Below are 17,932 nucleotides of genomic sequence, written 5' to 3' on the forward strand. Positions count from 1 at the left end.
ACTATTAGGTTGAATAGTGTTTTTATTACAACATGGCCTTCTTCCATTATCCACAGAGGTGAGGTTATGTAAAAGCTTAATTTTGCATTAAACGAGACCATCTTAAACAAGGTTTGTAGTTTTGAGGGACAGGACATTTTATTGATAAGCCTTGACCTGTTTGTAAAATAATTTTAGGTGGTACTCAATTATTTTGGAAGGAAAATGGGAATGCAAATGAGACCACATGTTTGCAGAATTACTGGTTTCTTCTCTGTGTAGCTATGTATGAGGTGGAACATTTAATTCTGAATAATTGCCTTGTGCTGTACAAATTACAACCATTTTCAGTAATACAAACCCTTGCTGTTTAGTACAGTTTACTGTTTGTTTTAACAGCCGTGCTATAGAATACCTGTATGTAATTAGTGCACTGAAACAAACAAAACAAAATTGGTTCATCTAGGCTTTGTTAATGGTGTATAATTAAGCTGTTGCCTGTGCTCCTGTTGTTGAAAGCTACTTTGTTTTCACTGTAAATAAAACGTTAACTGTCAATAAAAAAAGATGCTACTGGTGCTGTAGAGAGTGTAGCCAAAACCAGTAGTAAACGTTCAAAAACGATAGACATAGGACAGATGTCAGAGGTAGGTTCTTTACTGAGAGAGTAGTAAGGGTGTGGAATGCTCTGCCTGCAATAGTAGTGGACTCACCAACATTAAGAGCATTTAAATGGTCATTGGATAAACATGTGGATGATATTGGATTAGTGTAGGTTAGATGGGCTTTAGATTGGTTTCACAGGTCAGCGCAACATCAAGGACCAAAGGGCCTGTACTGCACTGTAATATTCTATGTTCTATGTTCTGCACTGTAGGGATTCTATGATTCTGTGTCTCCAACATGTTGGGGTAAATTTTCTGGTCCCACCCGCCAGGGGAATCTTCTCGAGCAGGATGAAAAATTTGACAGATCATTTAAAGATCTGTTGACACTTCTGGCTAGTAGGGGTAGTGGTTTGGAATGCTTAGAATTTCAAGTTGTTTTATGTGTCACAAGTAGGCTTACATTAACACTGCAATGAAGTTTCCGTGAAAATTCTCTTGCCGCCACATTCTGGCGCTTGTTCGGGTATACTGAGAGGGAATTCAGCATGGCCAATGCACCCCTAACCAGCACATCTTTCGGATTTGTGGGTGGAAACTGGAGCGCCCGGAGGAAACCCACACAGACATGGGGAGAATGTGCAGACTCCACGCACCCAGTGATCCAAGGCTGGAATTGAAGCTGGGTCCCTGGCACAATGAGGCAGCGGTGTTACCCAGTGCCACCATGCTGAGTGTTATCAAGTTGACTGGATTGTGTAGATGGTACACGTGATAGCCACAGTGTGCCGATGGTGGAGAGAGTGCATGCTTTTTAAGGGTGATGGATGCAGAGCTAATTAATTGGACTGCTTTCTCTTGGATGGTTCTGGGACTAATTTTTTTTTTCTCTGTCTTTGTCTGTAACTGATAATTTGCTACCTATCCTTTCCGCATGACAGGATTTCCCCACTGGTAGAATTATGAGTTAGCTTTAAGTCCTATTGGCCCTCATTCACTGACTTGTCACTTTTCATTTACATGTGCAGATCGTTCGACATAGAATTTGCAGATTACTGGGTAATTGCCATTTCCCATATTTGCATCACTGCACAAACAAAAATTCTCACTCACCCAGTCTCCTTTTTCCTGCAATGTGATCTCTGACAGTCATCAAGACCCTGCATTAAAGAAGCACTTTTGGCTCCTCAGGATATCCTAAGGCACTTCTAGAGTCAATGAATGATTCATAGAATCCCTACAGTGTGGAAGGAGGCCATTCAGCCCATCGGGTCTGCACCGACCACGAGCCCACCCAGGCCCTATTCCCGTAGCACCAAGTACTAACCCTGCTAATCCCCTGACACTAGGGGGCAATTTAGCATGGCCAATCAATCTAACCAACACAGCTTTGGACTGTGGGAGGAAACTGGAGCACCCAAAAGAAATCCACGCAGACACGGAGAGAATGTGCAAATTCCGCACAGACAGAGGCCAGCATTGAACCCGGGTCCCTGGCACTGTGAGGCAGCAGCGGTAAGCACTGTGCCACCCCCACTGTGCCACCGTGCAGCCCCGATTCTTTTTGTTGGAGTGTGCTCGCAGCTGTTATGTCCACAAGTTAATGTCCACAAGTTAAAACAGAAGTCTGAATATTTTCATAGGCGTGGCCCAATTAACCATCCTGAGGAATGTTTCTTTACTCACCATTACTGCACACCACAACTGCCAGATGTTCCTGATAATAGGAGTCGGCGTAAAGTAGCATGCTGGGAGTGTGCGTAGTCCGAAAACTGAACTCGATGTTCTCCCGCGACAGCGTCATGTCGGAGTAGATGGCGGACAGGTGGGTGCTGACATTCTTGCCAATCCCATGAGATTCGTGGAAGTTATATGTCAAAGATGTCCCGGCTTCCAGGATGGCAGAAACCTCTGAAATTAACAAGAGGAAGCGCCGTCAGCAAGGGTTTGATATAAAATAATCAGTCACAGATCCAGCAGACTAGAAGGCCATTCAGCCCATTGATACCATGCCAACTCTTTGAAGGATCTATCCAGTTAGGGGAGGTGATGGCCGATTGGCATTACCGTTAGACCATCAATCCAGAAATTCAGCTAATATCCTGGGGAATTGGGTCACTGCCACAGCAGATAGTGGTATTTGAATTCAATTAAAAAATCTGGAATTAAGAATCTACCGATGACCATAAAACCATTGTCGATTGTCGGAAAAACCCATCTGATTCACAAATGTCCTTTAGAGAAGGAAATCTGCCATCCTTACCCGGTCTGGCCCACATGTGACTCCAGAGCCACAGCAACGTGGTTCACTCTCAACTTGGCCTCTGAACAACAGCAACTAGGGATGGACAATGGTGGGCAACTCCAGGGACCTGGGTCACCGTCTGTGTCTGCATCGGGCTGGGACCTGAGTGATCCTAAGGTGACTCTGCCACCCAATTAGTAGCTTGGAGGCGGGATGGGGGAGGGAGGTGTAAGGGATTGGGAATTGTCAGCCATTGCTGTGGCTGCCATCTGAGCAACGTCTCAAAAAAGGAAGAGGACCCCCAATTTCCAAAGTGTTCAGAGGCAGAGGAGGAACTGGCACCCAGGATAAAATCGGGAAAGGTTGGTTATTTAAATTTCACTGCTGGTCAATATTTCTTCACCCAAGCTTGCACTTTCTATTTCATTGGATAAAACTTTTCCAGTGGTTAGCACTGCTGCCTCACAATGCCAGGGACCGGGGTCACTGTCTGTGTGGCATTCGCACGTTCTCCCTGTGGGTTTCCTCTGGGTGATCTGGTTTCCTCCCACAATCCGAAAGACGTACTGGTTAGGTGGACTGGCCATGCTAACTCGCCCCTTAACGTACCATGATGTGTAGGTCAGGGGGATTAGTGGGGCAAATGTGTGGGGTTACAGGAATAGGACCTGGGTAAGATGCTCTGTCAGAGAGTCAATGCAGGCTCAATGTGTTGAATGGCCTCCTTCTGCAATAGGAATTCTATGATTATGAAGTTAGACTAGACCCTAAATATATATTTTTATTCTGGCATTAGTGTGCGGATAAGGTGGTTCACTTGAGGTGTGATTCTATTGACACACTAGGTTTTTACCAAAACAAACTTTATTTTAACAATATAGTTTAAGTAAAATGAACGAATGAGCTTAACCTTTACCAGCTGAAATACTTGAACATGACAAGGTCCAATTCTTAATTGTTAACCTATCTCCATTAGTTCCATTTTACACAATATTCCTCATAGATTTAAATTCTCTTCAAAACCAATTAGCAAACAACACAGGCTTGCATGCTTTTATTTGTTAACAATCCTAGAGCCTTTGAAAATCTCTTAATAAAGAGATAGAGACAGCTATCTTCTGACACTCTAACAGCAGCCTCCAAAGAGAGAGAGAGAAAAAAAACACCACTGGCTTCTTTCGGGATCAAGCAGGAATCTGAAGTGCATTCAGCTCCTCCCTTTCACATAATCTCTTGTTAATAAATCTAATCAAACCCCACACTGAAACCCCAGGGGTAAACATCAAAAATCAACAAAAATGCATTTGCTTCAATTAAAGCAACGACTCCATTGTCTAGGATCAATTATTCTCAGCATGGAGCTGCCTGGTTTGCAGTCAGATTGGCACCAGGTAAACCAGAGTTTAAATTTAAACATAGCACCCCCCACTCCCCCCCCAACAAGACACATGATATAAACAATTTTCTTAAAGGCACAGTATCATTACAGAGATAACTGTGCAGATAGATACCTAACAGTTCATAGAAGTTGATAAAATTCCTACAGTGCAGAAGGAGGCCATTCGGCCCATAGAGCATGCACCAACAAATATCCCACCCAGCCCATATACTTGTAACCCCACATATTTACCTTGCTAATCCCCTGATACTAGGGTCAGTTTAGCATGGCCAATCAACTTGCCCATCTTTGGACTGTGGGAAGATACAGGAGCACCTGGAGGAAACCCATGCAGACACGGAGAGAATGTGCAAAGTGCACACAGACAGTGACCCAAGGCTGGAATTGGACCCCAGTCCCTGGCACTGTGAAGCAGCCGTGCTAACCTCTGTGCCACTGCGCTGCCCATGTTTTAAATAAAAACTTTGATATTCCCACTGAAGTTCAATCTGTGTGTTTTGAGTTCTTAATTCACCGTCCTACTTTAATCTTAAATACAGGATGAGGAGCAGTTTCTCTGAGGAAGGTTGATTAGGCTTTATGACTAAAATTGTGGATTCCCCCAAAATTCCATGGTCAGCTTTAAGTGTAAAATACAAAGAGGAAGAGCAGATGGTTCAACCTCTGTGCTAGGACTCGAGCTCAGAATCTAACCTGGCACTCCAATGGATTACTGAGGGAGTGCCACAGTGTCAGAGATGGGGTGAATTCAAAGTTTATTTATTAATATCACAGGTAGGCTGACATGAACACTGCAATGAAGTTAGTGTGAAAATCCCCTTGTCGCCACTCTCCTGTGCCTGTTTGGGTGCACTAAGGGAGAATTCAGCATGGTCAATGCTCCTAACCAGCATGTTTTTTGGATTGTGGGAAGAAACCGGAGCACCCAGAGGAAGGTAGTAAACTGAGGCACCATCTGAACTTTAATGATCCAATGTTACTCTTCAAAGAAGATGAAGAGTTTGTTTTGATGTCCTGACTTGCATTCATAGGAACACAACTAATTGGAGCAGGAGTTAACCATAATCTACTCTGCTACTTTCTGAGATCATGATTGACTCTTAGCCACAACCCCACTTCCCATCCAACCCCCTATCATCTGATTCCCTGAGTCCAAAACCCTATCAATCTCAGCCTTAAATCTATTCAATAATTGAGCATCTACAGCTCCATGGATAAGTACAATCCTTTCGTAACTAATATGAAGAAACTGTGGCACAGTGGTTAGCACTGCTGCCTCACAGCGCCAGGGATCTGGGTTCAATTCCAGCCTTGAGTGTCTGTGCAGAGACTGCACATTCTCCCTGTGTCTGCATGGCTTCCCTCTAGGTGCTCGCGTTCCCTCCCACGATCCAAAGATGTGCAAGTTAGGTTGATTGGTTATGCTAAATTGCCCCTTAGTGTCTGGGGGATTAGTAGAGTAAATATGTGGAGTTCAGAGATAGGGCTCAGGTGGGATTGTTGTGGGTGCAGGCTTGATGGACTGAAAAGCCTCTTTCTGCACTGTAGGTGTTCGATGATTCTGTAAGTTAAACAATTTAATTGATCATCGTTTCGAGGGGGAAAAACTATTGATTTCACTTCTGCTACGAACAACTCCAAAAGCAGTGACATTTACATCTCACTTGGATCTGTCTTTGGTTTTGACACTTTGCAGAACTATGGGTAACCAAAAGCAGAATGTGACCAGTTGTGAAGGGCCAGCACTAGAGCTAGGGGTTGAATGGTCTCCTTCAGTGCTACAATACCCTATTACAAAGTTGTCAACTTAACACCTCCAATTGCCATGTACCATCGCTTATTGCCAGTCAAACATTCCTCTCTCAGACCTCTTCATTCTGCTCTGCCAGTTCCTTAACAGCCTCCAGTTCCGATAGAAGACCCTTTGTTTGAAACATTAACTCAGCTTCTCTCTCCGGAGATGCAGCCTGACCTGTTAACTGTTCTGGGCCTTTTCTGTTACAACTACAGAAAAAAATGTCTTTGGACACGAAGTGCCATGAGACGTTTTTGATGCAGAGAATCTGTGTCAAATAAACAGTTTTCTCTTTAGATCATGTGGGACCCAGGAGGCAACTCAGCTGAATCCACTTCTACCCGAGGCTCCCTCTGTAGCAAAAGCAAGACCTTTTATTGTCAAGTATTATTACCGCTGAAGATAACTGCTAGCACCTGTGTTTAAGCGCTCCTTCTCAAGCATCAGGTTCAGATTGGGTCACATCTTCCACTGTGTGTTTGGCACATTATTATCCTTCAGGAATTGTCTGAGCTGGATTATATTTTCTTAATAGAGTGGTAGAGCTGTCAACAGACCCTGGCAACTTTGGAATGCTCAACTTTGGTCTTACAGAGAGTGATAGAAAACACTGCATAGTGCTGTGTTCATTTATAAATGCGTGTGCATGAGATTGCTGCTTGCTTAGTTAAGGGGTCAGGTGAGGAAGGAGGCTGCTTCACCTCATTAAATCTAACTGGGCTGGTGGGCTTTATTCAAAATTACATAAATGATTTTTTTAAGCAAACTGATTTATGGGTTGCCTCAAGAGAGAAATCACTTGTTTTCCCTTGAGTATAGAAGGTTAAGGGGAAATCAAATGAACGTGTTTTCAAGAATATTAAGAATTAATAAGCTAAATAGAGAGAAAGTATTTCCTCTGGTCGGTGAATGCAGGACTGTTGTAGCTGGGGCGGTACGGTGGCACAGTGGTTAGCACTGCTGCCTCACAGTGTCAGGGATCTGGGTTCGATCCCGGATTGGGTCACCATCTGTGCGGAGTCCAAGTGTTCTCCCTATTGGTTTCCTCTGGGTGTTCTGCTTACCTCCCACAGTCCAAAAGACATGCTAGTTAGGTACATTGGCCATGCTAAATTCTCCCTCAGTGTATCCAAACAGGCACTGGATTGTGGCAACTAGGGGATTTTCACAATAGCTTTGTTGCAGCGTCAGTGTAAGCCTACTTGTGACAACAAACTAAATGAAACACATTGGATACCATTCAATAGGTCTTAATGAAGTTATCTCAGTCTTGTAATTTAACTGTGTGTATTTATTAACTACCAAATTATATACAACTCAAGCTAAGAGCTGTTTCTCTCTGCTTGCTCGTGTACATGGCTCTATCCAATACTGCATTGACACCGAGTCAGGTCACGTATTCCCTTACATCACTGTGTTGGTGGTACTGTATTCAGTCCCATATTAACTCTGTATGTGCCAGACTCTTGTATTACAAGAACAAGGTGGCACAAGCTTAAAGCTGGAGCCAAGCCGTTCAGGAGGGACCACAGGGAGAACTTCACCACATGAAATGCAGTAGAAATCTTCTCCAAAAGGGGAAATTGTAAACTTCAGAAGTGATTTTGATAGATTTTTATTATGAATCGGTGGCTGGAATTTTCTGGCGTTCACACCTTGCTGCCACTGCCAATGAGGATAGAGAATTTGGCGCTCAGCCAAATCTCTGTTCACTGCAGTGGAACCAGAGAATCCCGTTGGCGTGAATGGCTGGAGAATTCTGCCGGATATATTTTGAGTTGGAAGGTAGATGGATTTAATACACAGGTCAACCATGGTATAATTGAATGTCGGAACAGTTCATAAGTTCCTAAGATATAGGAGCAGAATTAGGCATTCAGCCCATCGGGTCTGCTCTGTCATTCGATCATGACTGATATGCTCCTCATCCCCATTTTCCTCCCCATAATCCTTCAACCCATTACCAATTAAAAATCTATCTAACTCCTCCTTAAATTTACTCACTATCCCAGCATCCACCACATTTTTGAATAGCCAATTCCACAGATTCACAACCTTTTGGGAAAAGTGGTTTCTCCTTAATTCTGTTTTAAATCTGCTACCCCTTATCCTAAGACTATGACCTCTCATCCTAGAATGCCCCACAAGAGGAGCATCCTCTCTACGTTTACTTTATCCATACCTTTTATCATCTTACATTCCTCAATCTGATCTCCCCTCATTCTCCTAAATTCTAGACAGTATAGGCCTAAACTGTTCAATCTCTCTTTATACACAAACCCCGTTTGTTCCTACTTATTAACACACATATCTTATGTTGGGCTGAATTACCCTCCCCCCACAACCCATGGCCTGTTTTCCAGTGGCAGAAGCAGCTCACCATTGGTCGCTGTTAGAATCTTTCATAATTAGTTTCACCAACATCAATGGCATTTTGCTTGTCTCACCTGTCCCACCATCAGGGAATATGTTGCAGGGTTTGGAGGGACCAGAAGTTCCCTCCAGTGGGAAGGACCAGAAAGACCTCAATGGGGCAGTCTTTCTTTCATTGGCTGAAAATCATGAAATTTCTCACTTTACCCCATGGGGGCAGCAGCTTCACCAACATGACTACTGTGGTTCAAGAAGGGAACTCACCATCTGATGGTCAACGGACATAAGAACATAAGAACTAGGAACAGGACTAGGCCACCTGGCTCCTCGAGCCTGCTCCGCCATTCAATAAGATCATGGCTGATCCTTTCATGGACTCAGCTCCATTTACCTGACTGCTCACCATAACCCTTAATTCCTTTACTGTTCAAAAATTTATCTCTCCTTGCCTCTAAATCATTCAATGAAGTAGCTTGAACTGTTTCACTGGGCAGGGAATTCTACAGATTCACAACACTTTGTGTGAAGAACAACTGAGGGTGTTTACGAAATATTGGCATCGATAGTGTGCTCCCAAAAATTAATGACAATTTTTCTTTGCAAAATCACAGTAACCACTAGATCAGACTTCGCTGCATCTGAGCTTTCATTTATTTGTATATCCATTCTCCCAAATCCTTCTCTTCCTATTCCTCATTTTGACAGATATTTTCTAAGGACTTTGTGTTCTTTTTATTCTTCCTATCAAAATGTACTCACGCTTATCCATATAAAAGTTAATTTACCAATTATACCCAGTACAAGATGTGAACACAACTCCAGTGCAGCACTCCAGTTACCACAGGAAGCTGTGGGGACCAGGTCATTGAGAGTCTTTAAGACAGAGATAGATAGGTTCTTGATTAATAAGGGGAACAGGAGTTATGGGGAAAAGGCAGGAGACTGGGGATGAGAAAAATATCAGCCATGATTGAATGGCGGAGCAGACTTGATGGGCTGAGTGGCCTAATTCTGCTCCTGTGCTTTATGATCTTATGGTCTTATAGCACTGAGGGAGTGCTGTTTTGTCAGAGGCACCATTTTTCAGCTGAGATATCTTGTCTTGAGCTATGTTAGAAATGCTGTAAATGCTACCTAGAACACAAAATTTTATAACTTTTATTATTATAAACATGTTATAAACATGCGAATATTACTGAATTCTTAAAATTCAGTGAGACTTTGTAAGATGTGTGGACAGGAAACAAAAATAACATGACTTGTTAACCTGGATGGAAGGAATGAATAGACTCCTGTTCAACGTGTCTCAACTTTAAGTGACAGACAGCTGTGTTAACCAACAGTCAGGGCATCAGGGACCTGGGTTCGATTCCTGGCTTGGGTCACTGTCTGTTTGGAATCTGGACATTCCCCCTGTGTCTGCGTGGGTTTCCTCCGGGTGCTCTGGTTTCCTCCTGCAGTGCAAAGACGTGTGGGTTAAGGGGACTGGTCATGCTAAATTGCCCCTCAACGTCAGGGGGACTTGCTAGGGTAAATGCATGGTGCTGTGAGGATAGAACCTAACTGGGATTGTGGTCAGTGCAGATTTGATGGGCTGAATGGCCTCCTTCTGCACAATGGGATTCTATGATTCAATGATTCTAAATCATGATAGAGATATATCTTGAGAGAAAGCATTGTCTTAAAGTTGAGACAGGATGCATAATTAGCGAAAAGTCAATGGGCTAACTCTTATGTTACCTTTGACAAGGCATAGACTAATCGGCTGTTTTCCAGCAGTTGATTAAGTGGACTTTCAACATATTTCAGGTATAAAAAAGGGGCTTTGAGAAGCAATCTTAATAGAGAAAGATGTTGTGAGGGCGGTGGAGAGAGAGGAGAGATGGAGAGAGAGGAGACAGGGAGAAGGGCTTGTTCCTTTGCTGTAATTTTCTTTGTCCTCTTTGTTCTTTGTAGATAAATGCTGGAATTCTACTGCCCTCCCTGCCACAGAATTAGAGAGGGCAAGAGGAGGACAATGAAAATGTTTGTGGACCTCGGGTGGGATTTTCTGGTTTTGGGTTGAGCAAGGCTGTAAAATCCCGGGCAGAGGGAGAGAGGTATGGAAAGAGAAGTGGAGAGGATGATATTAATGGGAATTGTTGGTATTATGTTATCTTCATTTTCAGAGCCTTCACTTCACACCCTGTTCTGGGAGGGCTGCTGAGAAATCTGTTCAATTTTTCAAGTTAAAAATTAGTTTCTGCTTCAGTTAGTTTCTGCTCTTACTATTAATTAACAATTTGCTTTTTATCTTTCTGACTTGTTACCTTTTCAATGATTAATAAACTTTCTAAATTCACCACTTAAAGTACTCTTTCATGCCATACAGTTAAATCTCGAGAACCTTTTGCGATACAATTGGAAGGATTGTTGCAAACAGGTGAACACCATAAAGCTTTGTTCAAATAAATCAAAGTTGTTCCATTAGTTGTTTGGAGAGTTACCCAGGAAAAGTTAGGCAGATTGAACCAGCCTCCCATCCATTGACTCTGTCTATACTTCCCACTGCCTCGGCAAAGCAGCCAGCATAATTAAGGACCCCACACACCCCAGACATTGTCTCTTCCACCTTCTTCCATCGGGAAAAAGATATCCAAGTCTGAGGTCACATACCAACCAACTCAAGAACAGCTTCTTCCCTGTTACCATCAGAGTTTTGAATGGACTTACGTTGTATTAAGTTGATCTTTCGCTACACCCTAGCTATGACTGTTACACTACATTCTGCACTCCCTCATTTCCTTCTCTATGAACGGTATGTTTTGTCTGTATAGCATGCAAGGAACAATACTTTTCACTGTATGTGAACACACGTGACAAGAATACATCAAATCAAATCAAAACTCCTGGATAATTACAGAAATAAAGCTCCTAATCACTCACACTTATCCCCCTGACTAATCCCCGGGGTCAAATGCCACCCTGCCCCCCCATTTATTCAGCTCACCCACCCAACCCAATTCCCTAATTGCTGACCAAAACCTCTCACATTCATCCACTTCCTCATTCACTAACATGCAAATCGGACCGTTACATTTACCACACAGCAGTTAGTACAGCAAAGCTGTCTCCTATCTCCCCATCTTCACCTCACCGCCCTGGCTACTTCACCACGTGGGAGTTCTCCGAGGGATGGTGAGCTCCACATTTTGGGGAAAACAATGCTGAGAAGGACCTGGAAAAAATGCAAAGCAGTGTCCAATGTGTCTAATATTTCCTGGGAAACTACCCAGGCAACCCCTGTTGCACGTTTGACTTATTTGAGCTGATCGCCGCTCCTCAGAAGATCTGGGCTAACACTTGGTTGCAGACTGCTTTCGGGGGAACTACTAATCGCGAGCCTGAATTGTTTGCGTGAGTTAGTGGGGAACACACATCCCCGCCAACTCCAACAAACCTGTTGCCATTTTACACTCCAGTGAGCACTGACTGGTTTCAGATGGGACAGGGGAGGAAATCTCGCCTCGGGAAGGTGCCGGCTAATCAGACTTAGCGTTCCAGGAGCAGAATCACCCACTCTTCCCACCCCCACCCCATCCTCCCCAAAAGATCTGCCTGTCCCAACGTAAAATTGCTTCCAGGCCAATATGGGCAGGATCCTGGAAGGAATCTATCCATGCAATTTCATTCTCACCCCACTCAGCTCAAAACCTAATTGTTGGGGTTGCTGGGGGGTTCAGTGCCTGTAATCCAGGCTATGGTCTCTGTCTGTTTCTTAGGTAACTGCACACGATCCTGTCACACGATTCACTGTCGCTGGGTCAACGTCCTGGAACTCCCTCCCTAACAACACTGTGGATGCACCTACACCACGGGGACTGCAGTGATTCAAGAACGGCACGGTGGCACAGTGGTTAGCATTGCTGCCTCACAGCGCCAGGCACCGGGGTTTGATTCCCGTCTTGGGTCACCATCTGTGTGGCGTTTGCACATTCTCCCCATGCCTGTGTGGGTTTCCTCCGGGTGTTCAGGTTTTCTCCCACAGTGAGTTGAAGTACTGAACTTGACAAGTGAGAAGGATGTTCACACAAGCTGTGGGGTGTATTGGGCTGGGAGCTGCATTTCATTTTAAAGAGTCTTAGATAGTTAATGTATCAATGCAGTTGGATTCAATTCCAGTGTCAGGTTAGTCTCATTTTTACAGGAGATTAGGAGAGAAAAAGAAAACTTGGACAAGGAAGGAACTTGCACAACATTGCCTTTGATCATCTCCAGACTAACTTGTACCAATTCCTATTCAACCAAACTTCTTCACTCCACACTCATTGACCGACATCTGGAGCAGCACACTGCCACAGTGGTTAGCACTGCTGTCTCACATCACCAGGGACCTGGGTTTGATTCCTGGCTTGTGTCATTGTCTGTGTGGAGTTTGCACATTCTCCCCATGTCTGTGTGGGTTTCCTCTGGGTGCTCCGGTTTCCTCCCACAGTCCCAAAGATGAGTGTGCTAGGTGGATTGGCTATGCTAAATTGCCCCTTAGTGTCAGGGAACTAGTTGGGATAGATGGATTGTGTGATGGAGATAGCACCTGGGGGTTGGGGGGGGGGGGGGGGGAGGGGGATTGTGGTTGGTGCAGACTCGATGGGCCAAATGGCCTCCTTGTGCACTGTAGGATTCAATAAATTCACTTAAAAGAAGGGAGCTCACCACCATCCCCTCAAAGGAAATTAGGGCTGGACAATATCAGATGATCAGAGGGTTAGATAGGGTGGACAGTGAGAGCCTTTTTCCTCGGATGGTGATGGCTAACACGAGGAGACATAGCTTTCAATTAAGGGGTGGTAGTTATAGGACGGATGTCAGAGGTAGGTTCTTTACTCAGAGGGTAGTAAGGTCGTGGAATGCCCTGCCTGCAGCAGTTGTGGACTCGCCAACTTTAAGGGCGTTCAAATGGTCAGTGGATAGGCATATGGATAACATTGGAATAGTTCAGGTTAGAGGGTCATTAGATTGGTTCCACTGGTTGGCGCAACATCGCGGGCCGAAGGCCCTGTACTGCGCTGTAATGTTCGATGTTCTAATAAACTCTGGCTTAGCCAGTGAAACCCATACCCCGTAAATGAATAAATTAAACAAAAAAGGTTCTTTCAAACTCGTGGAAAACAACCTCAATTGCTAACCTCAACTGTTAATCAGAAAAGGCAAATTCTCCCACTTATTTCTTTGGTAATTGTTCGAAGTCCGCCAACGCCTCTACTTTCTCAGAAGACTAAGGAAATTTGGCATGTCACCAATGACTCTCACCAACTTTTACAGATCCACCATAGAAAGCATTCTTTCTAGTTGTATCACAGCTTGGTATGGCCCCTGCCCTGTCCAAGATCACAAGAAACTGAAGAAGGTCTTGAAGGTAGCCCAATCCATCACGCAAACCAGCCTCCCATTCATTGACTCTGTCTACACTTCCCATTGCCTCAGCAAAGCAGCCAGCATAATTAAGGACCCCACGCACCCCAGACATCCTCTCTTCCACCTTCTTCCTTCGGGAAAAAGATACATAAGTCTGAGGTCATGACCAAATGACTCAAGAACAGTTTCTTCCCTAATACCATCAGACTTTTGAATAGACTTACCTTGCCTTAATTTGATCTTTCTCTACACCCTAGCTCTGACTGTAACACTACATTCTTCACTCTCTCATTTCCTTCTCTATGAACAGTATGTTTTGTCTGTAGAGCGCGCAAGAAACAATACTTCTCACTGTATACTAATACATGTGACAATAATAAATTAAAACAAATCAAATCAAGTTGTTGTCCAAAAACCTAATTCTCCAGATGATCCGCGGCTGCATCTCAAGTTTACAGCAATGGCGATAAGGCATTTGCCGTTCTCCTGTGATTGTGTCAGGCACTATGTAAACACAAGTGATTGACTTATGTTTCTTTTCACTTGGCCTGGGCTAATCCCAGGGGTAGGAAGGCAAAATTCCTCCCTCAATACCTCATGACTTGAACAGATTATTGAAGAGGGAAAATAGGAATTCCAGACATTTCAAGTGACCCTGGGGAGATGTGGAATATGCATTACTTTCGTTCTTAAGATCTCGTTTTTTATTTTTCATATATTTTCCCCTTACCCTGAAATTATGGCTTGACCTATAGGGCAATCTGAGGTCTTCTGAAGGCTTTGTGCTGTTAGCTACCTTGAGGCATGAATACTTCATTAGCTACACCTCTATATTATTTATGAAATCATGAAATTCTAATTATTGCTGTCACAATCTTTGCATCAGTTAGTTATCACCGGCTCCTGCAATAAAGCTGTTTCTTTTCACAGAACGGTTTGCATTAACATTCAAGTTTGTTGCCCCAGCTTACTTAAAAAGTTGACGATTTTAATGAAAACGGACCCTGTTCAAGGGCCCCATTTGAAAAATTAGCCTTTCTTTTTCTGTCCGATGCCAAATGACATGCTGACCATGTTCCGCCACTTCCTGATTGTGCATCAAACACGGGGAGAAGGTGCAAACTCCACACTGTCACCCAAGGCCAGAATTGAACCCGGGTCGCTGGTGCTGTGAGGCAGCCGTGCTAACCACTGTACTGCCCAACGATGTCAGATAGAATTTTCCATTCAAGAGATTAATTCTGGTGGTGGGCAGTTTTGGTGGCACCTTACTGGCCAGAATGGTGGAATTGTGTGCCTGATTCCCCGCTTGAAAGCTCGTTATTTGTCCATAGATGAATAACGGCTGAATCAGTAGGCGTCACAAGTCGGCTCATATTAACACTGCAATGAAGTTGTTGTGACAATCCCCTAGCCGCCACACTCCGACACTTGTTTGGGTACACTGAGGGAGAATTTAGCATGGCCAATGCACCTAACCTGCACCTGAGCACCCGGAGGAAACCCACACAAAACTGGAGGCCTGTATGATTATCACAGAACAATGATGTCTCCTGGACAATATTGACAAAGATTGAGGACCAGACCAATCTTGCAGCCCCCCCAGCAGTGTGGTCTTTATTGCAATAGATTGGTACAGCCCATGACAGCTAGCCCATACCACCCAAAGTCACAAGTGAACTGAGGTCTGACTTGCGCACGCCACTCAATTTCAAACAGGCTTGAGACTGACATAATTTCCCGTTGGTGTGACAAAAGCTTGGAAGGTTTGAGGAGATGCAAGTGAACAGTTGTTTTAATGAGCATTCATGAGATATTAGTGAGCACGAATGGAATTTATGCCACTAGATAGCAGGATAATCAGTAACTCTTCGGGAAAAAGATACAAAAGCCTGAGGTCATGTCCCAACTGACTCAAGAATAGTTTCTTCCCTGCTGCCATCAGACTTTTGAGTGGACTTGCATTAAGTTGATCTTTCTCTACATCCTCGCTATGACTGTAACACTACATTCTGCACTCGCTCTGTTCCTTCTCTGTGAACGGTATGTTTTGTCTGTATAGCAAGAAACAATTCTTCTCACTGTATACTAATACATGTGACAATAATAAATCAAAACAAATCAAATCACATTGTTGTCCAAAAATCGAATTCTCCAAAAATCAAATTCTCCAGATCAGCAGTGGAGTCACAGGTGGACAGAATGGTGAAGAAGGCATTTGGCACCCTTGGCTTCATCAGCCAGAACATTGAATGCAGGAGCTGGGACGTCTTGTTAAAGTTGTACAAGACATTGGTAAGGCCACACTTGGAATATTGTGTGCAATTCTGGTCACCCTATTATAGAAAGGATATTATTAAACTAGAAAGGGTGCAGAAAAGATTTACTAGGCTGCTACCGGAACTTGATGGATTGAGTTGTAAGCAGGGGCTGAATAGAATGGGACTTTTTCCTCTGGAGCGTAGGAGGCTGAGGGGTGACCTTATAGAGGTCTATAAAATAATGAGGGGCATAGGCAAGGTAGATAGTCAATATCTTTTCTCAAAGGTAGGGAAGTCTGAAACTAGAGGGCATAGGTTTAAGGTGAGAGGGGAGAGATGCAAAAGTGTCCAGAGGGGCAATTTTTTCACACAGGGGATGGTGAGTGTCTAGAACAAGCTGCCAGAGGCAGTAGTAGAGGCTGGTATAATTTTGTCTTTTAAAAAGTATTTTGATAATTACAGGGGTACAATAGGTATAGAGGGATATGGGACAAATGCGGGCAATTGGGATTAGCTCAGGAGTTTAAAAAAAAGGGTGGCATGGACAAGTTGGGCCGAAGGGCCTTTTTCCATGCTGTAAACCTCTACGACTCTATGAATACAGAAAAGGTTCACCAGGATGTTGCCTGGTGATGGAGGGCATTAGCTATGAGGAGAGATTGAATTAACTGAGATTGTTCTCCATGGAAAGATGGAGGCTGAGGGGCAACCTGATAGAAGTTTATAAAATTATGAAGGGCATAGATAAGGTGAACATTTGGAAGCTTTTTCTCAGGGCAGAAATGACAATCACAAGGGGGCAAAAGTTCAGGGTAAGGGGGGAAGGTTCAGTGGAGATGTGCGGTGAAAGTTTTTTTACACAGAGGATGGTGGGAGCTTGGAATGCATTGCCAAGTGAGGCGGTTGAGGCAGACATGTTCGCAACATTTAAGACTTATCTGGATAGCACATGAATAAAGGGATACAGATGATTGGTCTCGATGGGAATGTGATCAGTATAGGCTTGGAGGGCTGAAGGGCCTGTTCCCATGCTGTACTGTTTTTTGTTCAATGTGGTTGATGCTTAAAATGCCCTTAGGAATGTGCAATAAATACTGGTCCAGTATGGGCCACCCAGACCCCATGAATAAATGAAAAAAAAGTGTGGTTTGGATACCTTTTTTTAACGCATCTGATATTTTGATTTGCAATGAAGACATACCAGATGCCGGATATATTTACACAGACATAGATGTCAGGTAGTCTAGTAGCATTAACAGTGCCTGAATCGATTGTTGACTGAGTGACAGGAAATTATTGGCATTTGAAGGTTCATGTCATTAGTGTAGAGGACAAACACTTTTAGCAAGACATCATTAAACTACAAACAGAATGAAGGAAGACATAATATGATCCCTTTGGAAAACAGGTCACTGAGATATGCCAGCTCAATAAAAGGCATCAAAATATTATGTCGATTCGAGACTGGCTGATAAGTGACTGCAAAGGACAATGCCAAACACCTCTTGCATATATTTCGTTATTTATTAAAAAGGCTTGATGACATCAAAACTTTGGTTCCCAAGAGATGAACAACTGACCGGGTGGTTAAAACCTGGAAGAAATCCATAATTGAATTGGCAGTCAATTGAACCGCTTTGAAAACAGCAGACAAAGAGTGCTGGTTGTAAATGGTGGGTTATATCAGAAAAATGGATGGTAATTTCATAGGAGGCGGATATCAGCAAAGATATAAATGTCCATAAATCATGCCAACTACATCCCACTTTATGACAGGGCGTTAGAGATGTCAGAATCCAAAATACCAGGGCCTGTTTGAAAAACCTGCAGAGAATCGTGATGGAGGTGGGGGGGAAAGCCGACGCAGGGCATGAGGGTATG

At 43.7% G+C, this 17,932-nt stretch overlaps 1 protein-coding gene across 1 annotated transcript in view; it reads right to left on the reverse strand.

Annotated features, from left to right (window-relative positions):
• LOC145349767 (contactin-associated protein-like 5) overlaps positions 1 to 17,932 on the reverse strand; it is an 803,770-nt gene that overhangs the window by 153,720 nt on the left and 632,118 nt on the right. The window contains exon 19 of the mRNA XM_080198309.1: positions 2,271 to 2,495. Within this exon, the coding sequence (XP_080054435.1) occupies positions 2,271 to 2,495 (225 nt within the window). The remainder of the gene's footprint in view (positions 1 to 2,270; positions 2,496 to 17,932) is intronic.

Source organism: Carcharhinus amblyrhynchos, chromosome 11 (genome assembly GCF_965287045.1).
Source record: "Carcharhinus amblyrhynchos chromosome 11, sCarAmb.v2.hapA, whole genome shotgun sequence".
NCBI lineage: Eukaryota > Metazoa > Chordata > Chondrichthyes > Carcharhiniformes > Carcharhinidae > Carcharhinus > Carcharhinus amblyrhynchos.